General features: G+C 41.6%; 1 protein-coding gene across 1 annotated transcript in view; it reads right to left on the bottom strand.

The window, feature by feature from the left end:
- Positions 1 to 14,598, bottom strand: part of mgat4b (alpha-1,3-mannosyl-glycoprotein 4-beta-N-acetylglucosaminyltransferase B) — a 139,660-nt gene extending 125,062 nt beyond the window's left edge. The window contains exon 1 of the mRNA XM_074674161.1: positions 14,324 to 14,598. Coding sequence (XP_074530262.1) covers positions 14,324 to 14,420 — 97 coding nt within the window. The 5' untranslated portion in view covers positions 14,421 to 14,598. The remainder of the gene's footprint in view (positions 1 to 14,323) is intronic.
- Between the last annotated feature and the right edge of the window lie 2,578 nt (positions 14,599 to 17,176).

Below are 17,176 nucleotides of genomic sequence, written 5' to 3'. Positions count from 1 at the left end.
ACAAACACACACATACACACACACACATACTTGGCTTGGAGCTGGAAACCGCCCACAGGCAGCAGTAACAGCTCCAACCATGACAACCGCCTGCAGGAGTGAGCATTCAAGAGGAGGCGGGGTGTTTGGGGGGAACGGGGCTGTACAACCCCCGAGGTGAGGGCAGCAGTCAAGGTCAGAGACACAAAGCGGTGTCGGTCTGCTGATTTCACTCCCGCAGGTTTCAGCCTCAAGAAGAAGCTTTGAGGAAAATACAGAAGCAGGAACATTTCCACATCTACACATCAGGAGAGAAAACCCTGACAGCATCACAACTGGCTGGTCCTGATACAATAAAACTGCGACACTAAGATCAGGAACAGTTCAATATGGTATGGCATGACACGATACAGCAAACAAACCAAAATATGAGACGATAGGATACAAGACAACAAGATACAGCGCAACACATCAGGTACGATATGCCAAGATACAATAGATGTGACAAAGCAAATCGAATAGATATGGCAGGATAAGACACGGTACGGTTAGTTGAAGTATGGTAGAGCAAGCTACAGTAAGGTACATTAAGATACAGGTATAGTATGATATAACATGACACAGCAAAACATATGACAACATGAGAAAATATGATACGACAGAATACAATATGACCTGGCACGGTACAGTGTGGTACGGTACAATACAATATGACCTGACACGACATGGCGCAAAATGTCACAATAAGACATGATAAATATGATACAGCAAGAAAAGACATAGCTCAACATAATACTGTGTACTACAGCATGGTACGGTACAGCAAGGTACAGTATGTTACGGTACATTACAGTATAGTGAAGCACAGTACAGTACAGTACAGTACAATAAGACACAACATGACATCCCAAAACATAATACAAGACCTGACAGGATACAATACAAGGTGATACAATGCGGCACAACACGGAGTGGTGGTGAAAAAGCAGTTTTCAACAGTTACATAAGAGTTACGCAACTTCATGACACTGTAAAAACTGTTTTGGTGTCTTCCTCATCCCTGCACTGAGACTGCTTTTGACACAGTCAACCATGACATACGACTTAACCAACCACAGAACTGGGTGGGACTTTCTGACATAGTACTGAACTGGTTTAAATCCCATCTAAAGGACAGAGACTGTTTTTGTCTATAGGTAACTGTGCATCTGAGCAGACAAGAATAACGTGGAGTACCCCAGGGCTCCATCCTGGGGCCTCATCTGTTTGAACATCTTGATGCTCCCATTGCCTCAGATTATAGAAAACTACAAAGTCAGTTCCGGTAATTATGCTGACGACACACAGTTATGTTTTACAAGGTCACCAGGCAATCATGGCAGCATGCAGGCTCTGGGTAAATGTTTTGAACAAATGAGTGAGTGGATGAGCCAAAATTTTCTCCAGCTGAACAAATATCAAACTGAGGATGTTGTTTTTGAAGCCAAAAAAGAGAGATTTAAAGTCAGTGAGTAACTCTAGTCGTTCAACTTCAAAAACCATGGACCATGCCGGAAACCTGGGTGTGATCATGGACTTGGACCTGGATTTAATATACACATTACGACAGTCATAAAGACAGCCTACTATCACTTAAAGAATGTGTGGAGGATGAAAGGACTGATGTGTCAGCAGGACCTGGTAAACGGGTCCATTCGTTTATCTTCAGTGGGCTTGATTATTGTAACAGTGTCTTTTCAGACCTCCTAAAAAAAAAAAACAGTTGGATTCAGACTCAGTAATTTGAATTGCCTCGTAAAAATAAACATGCCTTGCCTTGTCTTGTCTCACCATACAGTACGACATATCGTGACACTGCAAAACACACCACTATACCGCGTGACACCAATCATATCAACCAAAGGTTAACGGGTTTGGGGACGTTGTGCATCAGCTTGAGACTTTATAAAAATGGAGTTCATTTTTCTATTTTTTTTACATAATTAATTCAGACCCACAGGAGCTTGATCAGAGCTGACAGCTGAAGGAATTAGTGTGTAACACACACACACACACACACACACACACACACAGATAGAGCTACAGTCAATAATAGTGTGACTCACGCCTCAAACAGAAGCTTCAGTTGCAGGAATCACTCTAGAGCTCACATTACCCATATATATACACACACACACACACACACACACACACACACACACACACACACACACACACACACACACTCAGTTTCATATTGACCAAACTGTCAGAGATCCTCTCATGTTAACAAACAAAACCCGAAGGACCAGAGGAAAGACTGACAGGAAGGAGGGAAGAAGACAAAGAGGAGGAGAATGGAGAGTGTTTAGAAAGAGAAAAGGGAGGAAATGAGACTCCAAAAACGAGGAATCAAGAGAAAGAAGGATGAAGAGGAGGGAATCAAGGAGGGGGAAGATGGAGGAGGTGAGATTAGGAGGAAGGAGGCAGGAGATGGAAACAAAAAGAGGCAGAGGAGGGATGACGGAAAGAAATGGGTTTAGCAATTAAGAAAAGAAATATAAATGTTTAAATATAAACATGTGTCAATATGAGTGTATAAATGTATCAGGAATAGATGATAATATGTAAAGAAACACAAAAAACACACTAAAATAACAAAAATGTGTAAAACACAAAGGAATATGTATACAAATATGTAAAAAAAAAGGAATGTTTATATATAAGTATGAATAAGAGAATAAATTTGTGCAAAAAGATAAAGAACAAATACAAGTTTGTATAATATCTGAATCTTCCTGAAAAAATCTGAATCTTCCTGAAAAAATGAAAATATGTGGGCAAATTTGAAAATATGTGACTGATTATGTTTCACATTTATTTATCCAAATGTGTAAAAATGCACGCTTATGAGATGTACCAAAATTTAGCATTGTCTTTGTGAGAGTGGTTATAACACTCGAGCAGAAATCTGTGTGTGTCTGTGTGTTTGTGTCTGTGTGTGCAGTTGTGTTGTCTAATACGAACAAAGGAAAGAGGACTGAAAGCAGAGACGAATCAATACTCCTGTCCTCGTCAGTCTGAGCTCTGAGTCTCGTTCTTTTCCTTTGGTTTACTGATAATCTGAACGATCTCATGCTGAAACTAATCCTTCATTTTTAGAAAATGTTATTCGGACTAATCCACTTACTTTAAAACCACTTCACAGAAAGCTCAGAGCAAGCAAACGGAGCTAAATCGTTGTTTAATACAGGAAATAATCCAACAATTAAACATATAATAAAAATAAGCAGAGGACTTTACTTCAGACTACAAGGAGAAACAAAATATCACTGAACCAGGAGCCAGGAAGTGTGTGTGAATGCAAGTGAGCGTGTTTAAAGCCCCATTTCCACCACCAGTCCGGTTTGGACAGTTTGGCTCAGGTTGGATCAGTTAAACCTGATCCTGTTTGCATCAGTGAGGTTACAGCGTGACGCCAAAGCAGTGCAACACAGTGTACCCCGCTGATAGATCCAACAAAGAAGAAAAAAATGCATCACAGTAAACAAAGAGCAAAGGAGGAAGACATCCAGCAATTCATCTTCTCTGTGAATCCGAATTAGTCGGACGGTAAAGTTTAGTTGTTCGGGGACCTGTTCTGGGATTAGCCAGTGGAAATGCCACAAATCTGTGCCAAACCAAGACAAACCAAACTGAGCTGATTGGTGGAAATGGGGCTTAAGTGTGTGTGTGTGTGTGTGTGTGTGTGTGTGTGTGTGTGTTTGTGTGTGCGTGTGTGTGTGTGTGTCTATTTGAGTGACAAGAGGACAAGGCCAGGCATGTTCACTTCTAGGCTGAAAGAGGCCGTTGTGAGTGTGTGTGTGTGTGTGTATGTCACCTAATCTTGATAAGCCTTCTGCAGTTTCCATGCAGTAAACCCATCTGTGTGTTTGTTTTACTACACTAACAAGGACCAAATATTGACGAACACACTTTCTCATGAGGACGTTTTTGCTTCCATAGACATTTTTTGCCACTGATGAATGCTATGTGTTTTGATCAAGCGGCAACCTCCGGTCTGGGAACATGTGACAATGCAGAAATGCTAAAATCTGCTGTTTCTTGAGTGTCCGCTTGAGGCTGGCTACGGAAGTACAGGCAGCCACATACATACCAAGCCAAAAAAAGCCATTTTCAAAGCAGAAATTAACCTATTTACAGCCTGGTTCAAAAAACGTCTCCTGTCTGAGTCGCTAATTTTACTACCAGCACCCACTCTACTGGGGTGAATTTTTTTCAAACTCAGCCATTTGGGGGTTATTGAGATCATGAGCTCCTCCAATAAGAGGCACAGCTGAGGGTCATGTGACTGACAGGTGCCCTATGGCTGTAAGCGAAGCCCTTGCCACTACCAATATGGCCGCTATCGCCGATGTGCTTCATTTGCCGTTTCAGAAACAGACGGGTGACGTCGGCGAGACTACATCCATGTTTTATACAGTCTATGGTTTTGATGTGACATTTTTAGCACCATAATAATAGCTATTTTTATTAAAGCACCTGGTCTTTTTGTCTATTTTTGTCAATAATTTTGTCAAAAAATGCCTTATGTGTAAATAATTTACACCATTTTTTCCAGGAGAAGTAGTAGTTTCAAACTCTGTCAAGTATTTACCATTCTTATGTAATAAGATACCTAAAACTGTGTGTTATAAAAGGAAAAGGACGAAAACGGAATTGAATTTTCTTCAACTTTCTTCATATAAAATCTTAAAAAAGTGCAGATTGAACATTTCTGATATTGCAAATATTTAATTCAAACTATTTTTCAACAACTCAGACAGTTTCACATTTCTGGAGCTGCCTGAGTCCATGTTACAGGCTGTATAAGTTGTCAAAAAGCCAGGCATTTTATTTTATTTTAGTAGTGGTAGACTGTGAAACAGTTCCTGTCCACCTGAAGACAGAGACCCACTTGACACACAATGGCAACAACAATACACAATGGAAAAACTACAAAAACACGGCAAAACACGCACCAAAAAACTCGCCAAAATGTGGAAAAAAACACAGTAAAGGACTTGATCAAAAAACACACAAGAATTGCAAAAATACGTCAAAATCACTTTCATTAAGACTATTATTTACAAGATTCATATTTGTTTGCACAGGTTACACCTCTAAAACTCTCCTGAACTCCAAGAAAGCGAACCGAAAGTTGATTTGAAGCCTCTGCTCTCTCACACAAGCACCGCTCGCTCCTCCTGCTCATTCCCTCTTTCCCCACACAAAGCACTCAGTCATTACCGTAATGTATGTAATATCACCAGAAAGCCCCGTTTCACCGCTTTCAGGGGCACTTTGAATGATTAAAATTGCACGAAGTAGCGAGGAGTTCCAGTAATTTGAAAAACACTTGTGCAGCGGTGTCACCAGTGATCCCCGTGGTTTTAGAAGGGTTTTAACTGAAACTGCGTCTGGACCAGGCGGTCCAGGAACTTAGACCAAAGTGTGACCTGGGCTGAAGATCCATTATGTAAAACAGGAAGATGAAGTGTCGAGGAAAAAATACATCAAATTACACCACAGAGGGACTGCAGTTAGCCTGTTAGCATTGAGGACATTCAGCCTATGCTGGTTTTGATGGTGCTTTATTTTACTGCTGATGGATTTGTTGACACACTCCAGAGACAAAGCGAGCTAAAGCCAGTCCAAGCCATTTCTAAAAGCCCCAAACAGCCCTGAAACAAAAGTTTTCAGGAGTAAATTTACAACCCCGAATCTATATTTAGACCCTAGCTCCTATAGTTGAAATGCAGCTCTACTTCATTCCAGCATTACTGAAAACAGAAGTCCCCTTGAAGAGCTTTAGTCATGTTGTCCCAATGATGTATTAAAAATGTGTTTACGTGTGTGGCTCCAAAACATCCCCGAAAAAAAGGAAAAAAAAAAAGAAAAAAATAATCTTGATTTTAAATAATACAACAATAACCTCCAACATGGCAGTGGCAGTAGACTCTGATACTCAGACAGGTTTTGACACACAGCCCGGCCAATCAGGAGCCAGGATGAAAAGGTGTTGACCTCTGACCTTGTCGCTGTTAACATGACATCACTGCTGCAGTTTCAGAGGAACCAATAAATCAAACACACCTTTACTGACTGGACTAATTTACTCTGAGTGCTGCCAAACACAGCACACAGCACACAGCACACACACACACACACACACACACACACACACACACACACACACACACACACACACACACAGAGGGTCTCTCTCACACACAAACACACACACAAACACACACCTCGTGGTTAAGTGCCATCAGCGTGCGAATCAATCACCGCTCTGCAGCAGAAACTCGCCTTCATCCTGCAAGAGGATGCAGAGGCAACACCGCTAAGTTGTGTGTGTGTGTGTGTGTGTGTGTGTGTGTGTGTGTGTGTGTGTGTGTGTGTGTGTGTGTGTGTGTGTGTGTGTGTGTAATATCTCCATTTGCATCATCTTCTTTAAGTAATTCAGTCCAAATAAACCCAAAACCTGCAGGATGTCAGCGTTTCCCCGCTGACTGACTTCATGAGCCATTTATCAATGAGTGATTTTTCAGAGCAGCTGTGATGAAGATCAGATTTCATCCTCCAACAGCTGGAAGTGTTTGTTTAAAGAGTCTCAAATCATCGCTCTGAAACCTCCAGAAATCCCTTTAATATTTCATAAACGACAGCAGGGATAACACTTTTCGTCAAGGTGAGGAAAGTTTGAAGAAACGTCCTTCGCTTGTGAAACAGTCTTTTACAGCCAGACTGTTTTCTTACTTTGCCGCTGCAGATAAATCTCAAACAGACGTGAGGTGACGAGCGAAAGTTTAAATTAAATGAAGAGAGTTAATCAGAAGAAGAAAAAGTGATGAAAGAGAGAGAAATGAGCACAAAATGATGAAATTAAACCAGATTAAAGTCTTTGAGAGTTATTTTCCAAGAGGTTAAAAGTTAATGCTGTACCAGCAGGAAAGATGAGCTGCAAACAAAATTTAAATTCCTATCAGGGCGAAGATATCGCCTATCTAACTACACGGCTGCACATGAATGCACCATAATCATCAAATGCAGCATAATTTGCATTTATTCAAGAAAGCACAGAAGGAAAGAGCTGTGCAGCCAGGGAGAACAGCAAACTGAGGAAGTAAAGTATCGAGACCAAAAGAGATCAGAGTAAACTCTTGATTGTGTGTTTTAGGAACAAATTCAACCCAACCTCTTTGTGGATAGATAAGATACAGAGTGAAGATGTTGTCAGCATTTCAGAAACAGTGAACATGTATGCTGTTGTTGTTGTTTTTAACACCACAGATTATATACTCTGCTAATCCACCATTAACAGATTATTTTTAACTAATTCTGTCATGTACAGTCGTGAAAAACCTGAAAGAATGAGGCCGTTTCCCATTTCAAACACCATTAAAGCTGAGTGAAACATTGCTAGTTTCAAATGCCAACTCCTCAGAAAGGAAAGTTGCTATTAGCTGCCCCAGAAGTCACTAAAAGTCACTTAACGATGCTGCTTTCTAATTTGCATAATCATCAATTTGCATGTAATTGTCATGGACTCTGTAGGAGAGAGAAATAACATGAGAGCGACAGACAACAGGTAAAACACAACATCATAAATATGTTTGAAACTACAAATTAACTTTCTTCTGTCCATTCTTGTTTCTTTTATGTCTAAATATCAACCCTCCTCTTTTATCTGGGCTGGGGACTGGCAGAAGTGACCATAATGAGACACACACTTGTGTGATTGATTTGAATGCAGTTGTCTGCTCTGGAGCAGCAGGAGGAGACTGCTATGAGCGAGGAGGACTGTCTGTTTGTGTTTTGGATAGGGGAGGGACTCACACACGCTGGCCATTGAGATCAAAACATGCTTTAACCTCAGATTCTCCAAACTCTAGAGAAGTCACCTGAAGGGTCTGAAAAGTCATTAAACGTTGCAACAAAGTCTGTAAGTTGGCAACACTCAGTCGTGGTTTTATCCTCCACTTTCTTACCGAGAGCTCACACTGAAACTAAAGGGCGTATTCAGAACTGGACTGTTTGGTCCACTTTAAACGAACCAGGGTTCGTTACCCACGCTGGTGCGGACTTTTCATGCAGGTGTGAATAGACACAAACGAACCCTGGTGCGGACCAAACAACCGGACGGAAACCCACTTTTTGAGTCCTGGTCCGCTTCCAAACGAACTCTGGTGCAGTTTGTGGTTCTCCGGTGCAGGTCTGAATACAAACAAAGGTCCATCCGACCTAACTACAGGATACATGCTTTTGGGCCTATAAGGCCACCGTAACCTGATCCTCTGTCTTCTGTTTAGCCACGCTGTTGCTAGCATGTTGTGGGTCAGGACACGCAGTGCATAGCGTCTCCTTGCTGCGTGCGTTCGTCTTCGCTGTTCCATAATTTGAAACGGTTTTGTTAAGCCTGCTTTGAAGGAGCTGCTCTTGAAACTGAAAATGATTTAGCAGCTCTAACAAGAGCACAAACACACACGTTTACCTCCATTTCCGGGTCTGTACCCTGTGTGCCGCCTTTGTCAGTGCTGTCCAATAAGAGCACCGATCATCACAAACGTGGATGTGTTTACAGAATATAGTCCACGTGCAGAAAGTACAATCTGAATACGAACCACACCAAACAAAAAAAAAAAAAAGTCCGCTTTTAGTCCAGACCAAACAAGTGGACCAAAGGACTTTTCTGGTTTGAATACAGCCTAAATCTATCACATTTTGGTCCAAAAAGATCAGGAAGACATAAAGTGGACGTATCAGTATTTATTTATTCTAAACGTAATTGTTTATTGTGTATGGTAAAGTCTAACAAACTTAAGCATTTCTGATTTTTTTTTCTATATGGGTGTCAGAGGCGTGTTTGAGGTTCGCTGTTGAAGGCTAGCACCATAAAACAGAACATGAGCCATCACAGGGTTATGTTGTTAAAATTCTAACTTCTACGCATTGCACCTTTAAAATAAATCCTGAAGTGTACAGAAGAGGCCACAACAGGGGGGAGTAGAGCTACATCAGCAAGAGATGTTAATGAGTTTCTGTGCAGGTGTGTGTCAGAATTAATTCTGTGTGTGTGTGAAACTCTGCAGCTGATTTGATTAGTAGATGATTATCAGCAGTCTGACATCACATTTGGTCCATGAGTCACAGACATGAGGAACAGGAAGCAGAAAGCAAATATTCCTTGGTGGTATTTTCCTCCATACATTTGATGCTTGTTTTTCCCTCAGACGGAATGCATTCAACTAAGGATGCACAATATTATCAGTGCGATAATGCTAACAAGCTACACCAAAAGACAAAATAAGACTATCTCAGGCCCAGTTTTGAAGTTGTTGTAGGTCATTTTTAAAAATGAAGCACAAAAATTGCATTATTTCTAATGAAATGTGTCCAAACACTATCAACCAACACCCGACCCCTCCCCACCGGCATGCAAAATAAGCGCTCCTTCAAAAAAGCTGCTGAGCTTCCAAACCTGCAGAATTTGATTTCTCAGCTGAACTTTATGCAAACATTTCCACACTCCCTCCCACCCAGCACGACTCATCTCACAAACTGAGCCCCCTTTCTACTCAGAAGCCGCTTTGTCTCCACCCGTCACAAACACACTGAGCACAGCAGACCGTGGCTCCAGACAACATCTGCCGCACAACAGTCGCACCCCGCTCCCCTGCTGTGTGACAAATCACAAACCAGGCACCCTCTTTTTAAGCTGCATGGCATGTTCAAACAGCTGCATAAATCTGCTCAACAAGACCCTGGGTAAAAGTTACAAACCTCCTTCTCCACTGGCTGTAAAAGGGACCAAATCAAGCGCGCCCCTGGACCTGCACCTGACAGCTGGGCCTGCAGAGCTCCTGTGTGTAAACACCCACATGTTGTTCTTGCATCATAGCTTCATGCAAAGCAGCTGCAACAAAACACACATAAACACAAAGACCCCCCTCCCCAGGGCTGTAATGTATCATAAATCAAGCGCTCCCTTTCTCTCCTGAGGCAGCTGACAGTAAAAACCAGCAGATAATGCCTGTTTACATCCAATCATCATCTGTTCCCACGGCAGAGGTTATTACCGCTAAACAAAGAAAATAATACATGAGCCGTCTCCACCCTACAAGAATGGATCATAAATGAAGCATACCCTTTGGCTGGATATCTGCAACCGTAAACCAAGCATCCCCTTACCCTCCTCCTTTGTAGAAAACTTTATATCTCTACAAACTCTCGTCCCATCATTCCACCCTTCTTATCTGGCACGCCATGCATTAACAAACAAACACGCCCTTCACCTCAACAACTGCTTCACCTGAGTTAGAGTTCAAACTTCCTCACACCCGTCTGTTCCTCTGCTGCAATAAACAGCCCAAGATGCCTCCTGTGTCACCTGGACCATGAAGTGTAACAAATCAAGCGCTCCCTGGTTAGTCTGGAGCTGCTGAAGCTGCCACCTCTGGAATACTGATTCTTGAGTATATGTGAAAACAGCGGCATGGTAGAATAACCTCCTCATATTTTATGCATTCATGGTTTATGCTGGATCACAAATCAAGCGCTCCCTAAATTTTTCTCAGTGTGTGGAGCTTCTCACGTCATGTACTCTGAGGTTGATGCTGCTCTTACAAGAAAAACCAGAGGCACGAAACAACTTTTTAATCCTAACTTATCAAGCTTGGATGTATTCAACCACAAACCGAGCGCACCCTGGTTACTTGCACAGCTGCGTTTTATCTCATGCTAACTGCTTTCCTCTTCCGTCTTCAGCTCCTGCTGTAACTCCAACACTGTTCCCTCAACAAGCTTGTGACCTATCAAAAATCAAGCACTCCCTTTATTACCTCATTCTACTGTCACACTCCAAGTATCCCCTCTTGTTTAAGCCCACTCTATCCATAAAACAAGCATCCCCTGATGTCTCATTTAGTCAGGATCACTGTTAGCAAAAGATTTCATTATTTTCAAGCATAAATTAATACTTGGTGGTTTGGCTCTGCTCTGGAAGCACACACCTCACATTTATGAGCATACATATTAAGGCAAACATGGGGAGAGCACACCACCTGCACTTCTCTCTAATATGCTTCCATACAACTAAAGCAGAGCACACTTTCTTTCTCTTCTAACATTAAAAGTCATGGAAGGTAGAACACATCTCCTTTGTCACATGCATAATGAAAAAGCAAAGGTAGGTAGAACACATCTCCCTTCTCTAACATATGCATTATTGTAAGGCAAAGGTGGGTAGAACACATCTCACTTCTCTGACACATGCATAATGAAAAAGCAAAGGTAGGTAGAACACATCTCCTTTCACGAACATGTGCATTATTGTAAGGCAACAGTGGGTAGAACACATCTCCCGTCTCTTACATGTGCAAAATTAAAAAGCAAAGGTAGGTAGAACACATCTCCCTTCTCTTACACATGCATTATTATAAGGCAAAGGTGGGTAGAACACATCTTCCTTCTCTTGCACGTGCATAATTTAAAAGCAAAGGTAGGTAGAACACATCTCACTTCTCTTACATATGCATATTTAAAAAGCAAAGGTAGGTAGAACACAACTCCTGTCTCTTACATGTTTATAGTTAAAAGGCAAAAGTAGGAAAAACACACCTCTTTTCTCCTTCTTTTACGTGATAACCAGAGCAGGAAGAGTCAAAAAGCAGGCTCGGTACACAGACCTACCTCCTTTTCATACAGTAGGCAACCAGAGCACACCTCCCCTCTCTTCCAAATACTTACAGAGGGAGAGCACATCTCCTTCCTCTACCATAAATGGGAACGCAAGGAAGAAGAGCACACCTCCACTGTCTTTCCCTCATGGGCATGAATGGAAAGCCAAAGCAGGGAGAGCACACCTCCACTCTTTTCTATCTGTTTACAGAAAGGAAGAGGAGCAAAGACCCTGATTTCAAACAGAGGGAGCATCAGTGATGATACTCATGACACCTGCCATAAAATGCTGCTAATAAAGTTCTTCTCTTCTCCGACTGCGTGAAGTGATGTACAAATCAAACACTCCCGTGATTACCTCATGACCTGATGAAAGGTTCCCTGTCAGCTTTGTTGCTTCATAAACAAAGTGGTCCGTTTCATACCCTCTGGAGGCTGCAGTACTGTAACTTAATCCAGCCACCTCCTGTTTCCGCCTCAAGATGCATTACAAACCAAGCGCTCCCTTACATTACCTCACTCACAGAAGAATCTTGTGTTTCCTCTGTAACAAACTGGCACAAACTTCCTCCGTTTACTTCCCTGTATCGTGTTTTCTTCTCTAAGGTGTTAATGACCTTATGAAGTTTAGCTCATCTGACATGTTCATCTTTAACACCAGAGGAGGCTGCAACAAAATCAAACTAACCCTCCTTCTACAGGCCTCATACCCACAACTGATGGATCTTTCATAACAGATTTTCTTTGGTTGATGGTTGCAGATTTCAAACCTCTTCTTTTGCACATCTTCACTCCTTACCTTCTATAACCCTCCCCTCTAAGCTACAGTGCTTCACAAAACAAGCACCACTCCTGCCCCTGGAGTGTGCGTCTTTTATTTGTGTTCAGGTCCATTTATTAAACAGCCTGTGGCCTCCTATGTGCAACAACAGGTCGAGTTTCTGTGCAACATAATCATCTTAACTCCTTTGTGTCAAATCTCTTGTAACTCGTCTCACCTGAGGGGAAAGATGCAAAACGAGCGCTCCCTGGTTAACAAATCTTTTTATTTACCTGCACAGCTGTGATTCTCTCTCCACTCTCTGCACCTGCCACTTCACTCTAAACACAACTTTTACTTTTCTGGCACATGAAGCATCTTGAATCAAGCGCTCCCTCGCTGATTGATGAAGTGAAGCTTCTTGCAAATTCATCTTTTTGTGTTTATTCTTCATTACGTGCGTTTGAGAGAGAAGACATGCCTGGATGTGATGTCTCTCGAATCAAGCGCCCTTTAATCCATCACTGCTGAGGCTTCCCTCGATATGCACAAGCATCTCCACAACACTATCAAACAAATCCTCTTTCCCATGAGCTTTTGTGAGATGAATAGTGAATCAAGCGCTCCCTTCTGCCCCATGAATCAAAGTCTCTACTGCAGCTTTTGTTTACGTTCCAGTTTTGTTTCCTACACCTCCTCTGCCTCCAAGAATCACAAATCAAGTGCTCCTTCCACTACCTCAGGACAAAACACACCCCTCCCTTCTTTAACCACCTTTTTAACCGGACTGGCATGAGGTTTGATCATATCAAGCAGTAATTTGAGGAGTGTGTGGGCCTTAGTTGTTTAAAATCCAATTATTTTTTCACAATAAAAGCTGCAGAGAAACCAAAAACCTTAACAAAACTCCTCCCATAAGTTGACCTGTGCAATGTTTGGCCTGGTGCAACATGGGCTGCAAATCAAGCGCTTCCTATGGCACATAAGGATCTTCATCTTACCTGCACACAAATCAAGTGCTCCTTTGACGACTCTGAGAGCCAAATTCGAAACACTTCTCCCCAAAGTAGAGCTGCAAGAAATCAAACTCCCCCTTCGCTGTAATAATCAAGCGCTCCCTTCTTTTTCCCCATGCAGAAGCATTTTGTGATTTCTCTGCAACACCAACCAAACGCTCCTCAAACCCTCATCACAAATCTGGCCTTGTATACCTTGTTTTGGTGCAAAACAGGCCACAAATGAAGCGCTCCCTCGGGGCAGTTGAAGGTGCCCAGCTCACCTGCTCAGCCACACTTCTCCACAACCAAATCAAACACACCCCTCCCCTTTTTATCTACTACTAGCTGGCACATGAGGCACCACAAATCAAACGCTCCCTTCATTACCTCATTTCTGGAGCTCCCCTCCTCAGCAGCTTGTGTTTCCTCTGCAACAAAATCAACCAAACTGCCTCCTTCCCCCCTCTCCTCTGTGCCAGTTTGTGTCATAAACCAAGCGCTCCTCTCCTCCTGGAGCTCCCCTCTCATCAGCAGCATCATGTGTGTTTTTCTTTTCTGTCAGACAAAGTGGAGCTGCAGCCAGGCCCTCCCCTTTACGCTCCTGCATGTGGACCTTCTCAGCTGGCGTGCACCGAACCCCAAATCAAGCGCCCCCTTTCCCCCAGACCCTCGGTTCCTGCAGTCTTCCTTCACATCAACAGCACCAGGTTCTCTCCTCTGCAACATCCAGAAACACAAAGCGGAGCTGCAACCAAACCAAGGCGACCCCACACATCTGCAGCCCGGCGTGCGGAGCCGTGACACAAGCAAACACACACACGCTCACAGACTCAGGGGACACACACACACACACACACATACACACACCGGGTCCGGGTCTTACCTCTGGAGCTGCTGAAGGCGGTGTACCAGGACAGGGAGACCAGCCCGCACAGCCCGAACAACAAGACCGTCAGGAAGGAGACATTTCGGAGCCTCATCTCCGGAGCCCCGGGAGCATGTCCGCACCGAGAGGGGGGAGGAGAGGGACGGACGGAGGGAGGGATGGAGGGAGGGGGAGGCAGGTAGAAGGAGAAAGAGAAAGACAGGTAGATAGAGCCGGAGAGACGCGGAGAGAGGCGGGCGGTGCTGTTGCCGTCTGAGCAGCAGCAGCTCGACTGAGGAGAGAGCGACAGAGGAGGAGAAGAGGAGGAGGAGGGGGAGGAGGAGGGGGGAGGAGACACAGGTAGAGAGACTGTAGAAGAGAGATAGAGAGGGAGAGAGGAGGAAGAGGGAACAGAGAATTACAAATCCGCTCAAAATCAACTGTTCCTGAAAAGGTACTATGACGTCATGTGTCTTGTTATAAGTAAAACTACCGTAAAAGATCGTTTTTTCGTCAGAATCAAAATATGAATTTATTCATGAAATCGAACAATCTGTTATTACTTAAGAAAAAAGATTTTATTTTTTATTTTTTTCGAATCATGCTTAATCATATCAGGAAAGCTAGATATTTGAAGGTCGACTGCTTGAACATTTCATAAAATAAATAGATAAAATAAAGATAAAATATAAAAAAATGGGGGCTGGAATAAATTCACATAGCAAAAAAAAAAAAATCTAAAAGTTAACATAAAAGAAAAAAAAACAGAAACAAACTGCAACTTCTAACAATGCATCATGGGAAAGAATTCGAAAGAGGTGTGTTACTCTCCAACGTTTGCATACTCCTCTCATATGACACTAAAACATTTTGCAGAACAGAAAACAGTCTTATGAAACATGAATTATTTTATAATTACAAAATCTTGTACAAAACATAAACATTAAACACTAACCCACCAAGGGAAAAAGCATGATATAAAGGGATATTTTACAAAACAGTAGATCAAAAGGTCAAAGGCCAAAGGTTTCTTTATTGTCCCTAAAGGGAGGTTTGTTTGCAGCTGTAGATATTCCACAAAATGTTGGCATATATTCATAGTCACAAATTTAATTTATTAGAAATATCCTTCTACTTCATTCATGATTTTTTTCTCTGCCCTCTATGAGTTGTTTTTTTTTTATTTATTTATTTGTTTATTGTTTATATATATATATATATATATATATATATATATATATATATATATATATATATATATATATATATATATATATATATATATATATATATATATATATATATATACATACATATATATATATTTTAGACTTTTATTGACACTAAGTCCATAAAAAATATATTTCTATATAACCTACACAACCATCAATTTTTCTTCCTTTCTGTCTCTTACCTCTGTTTTTGGTACATTCTACAGCAAATGCCAGCGTATAATAACAATTATAATTTTAAAAAATCCAACAAACTCTAGTCATGTACATCATCATGTTCCAGATCAGATCAGTAGACTTCAGTCAAAACTGATCAGATGAGGTCTTTCAAAGTTAATTTCAAGGTTTGATTCAGTAAACAGACATTTTATCACAGTCTACAGCGCCCTCTGGTGGTCAGCGTGTCCTCTCTATACAAAACAAGTCACAGATTGTGACTTGAGATGTTTTGTTTTACATGATTGTATAAAGCCTGAGTTGTCTATTCGAACTATAAAAGACTGGTAAAATATTTCAGATTCAAAAAGTATAGGGTTTCATTTAAAGAAAAGGATGGGGCCAATGACCAAAGAAAGAAAGAAAACCTGAGTGGTTTGGATGGATGAAAAAAATGCTGAAACTACATTTTTGATGATTTGACTTTGAAGTCTGAATCCTATGACTAGACAGCAAAATTATGTTCTCAGAATGCCAAAAACTGACCAAGAACTGACTTTTGTCAGAATTCTGACTGAATAACCAATTCTTGCATCAAAGAAAAAAAAATCTTAGACTTGAAGATTTTACCTAACTCACAATAAATGTTTCTTATGATTTCTTTCCACTGTCAGATATTATTTTTTTAACTGTTTGTATACCTTTACTATCATCCTAACTCCAACTCTTCAAACCGATTTGATGTTTTTAATTGGTGCTGTGGAGTGCATTATTGTCCCACACTGACGTCTAGTGGTCAAAAACAGGAGACACAACTCTTTGCTCTGTAAACAAATCAGATTCAGGTTTATTGACTGAGGAGGATTTAAACAGTGTTTGTAGCAGTTTATTTTAACAGTCACAACAAAGACTGTTGTGTCTGCTGAAGAAAAAAAGAAAGAAAAGAAAGACAGAAATTCACATGATACAAAACATGATAAATACAAACAAAAACTAAAACTGTTTAAAACACTTAAAGTGTAGGTTAAAAAACATTTGAAAATGAAACTGTAACTGGAAAATGAGATGGTAAAAGTACAACAGTGGTTTTTTGTTGCCTCTCTGTTGCTCCTAAACCTGTGGTTTATTGTTCGGCATCAACGGAGCCTTCACATGTGTAAGTCCCCCTCTTCTGATCATCAGATCATCAAGAATGCCAGCTCTGAACTATGAGGTGAGAACAAGACTGGTGCTCCCTCTCTGCTTTAGAGCCAAGGACACTGCATCCAGGATTTCCAAAAAGAGTGACTTTTGGATTTGTCAGACCACGGGACCGTTGGATTCAGCAATACACTTTTTCAAAAGTTATATTTGGGGGTGTTATTCAGATAGAGGACGGTAGATAGAGTAGGAAACAGGGCGACAGGGGAGTGGCATGTGGGTAAGGGCCACAGGCAGGACTTTGAACCCAGGCCACCCATACTGAGACAAACCTCATGGGGCA

The sequence above is a fragment of the Halichoeres trimaculatus genome, unplaced genomic scaffold, assembly GCF_033239565.1.
Source record: "Halichoeres trimaculatus isolate MK-OKI-2021-1 unplaced genomic scaffold, fHalTri1.1 fHalTri1_scaffold_7, whole genome shotgun sequence".
Classification (NCBI taxonomy): domain Eukaryota; kingdom Metazoa; phylum Chordata; class Actinopteri; order Labriformes; family Labridae; genus Halichoeres; species Halichoeres trimaculatus.
Note: the sequence above shows the minus strand (reverse complement) of the source record. Positions and strands in the feature narration are given on the sequence as shown.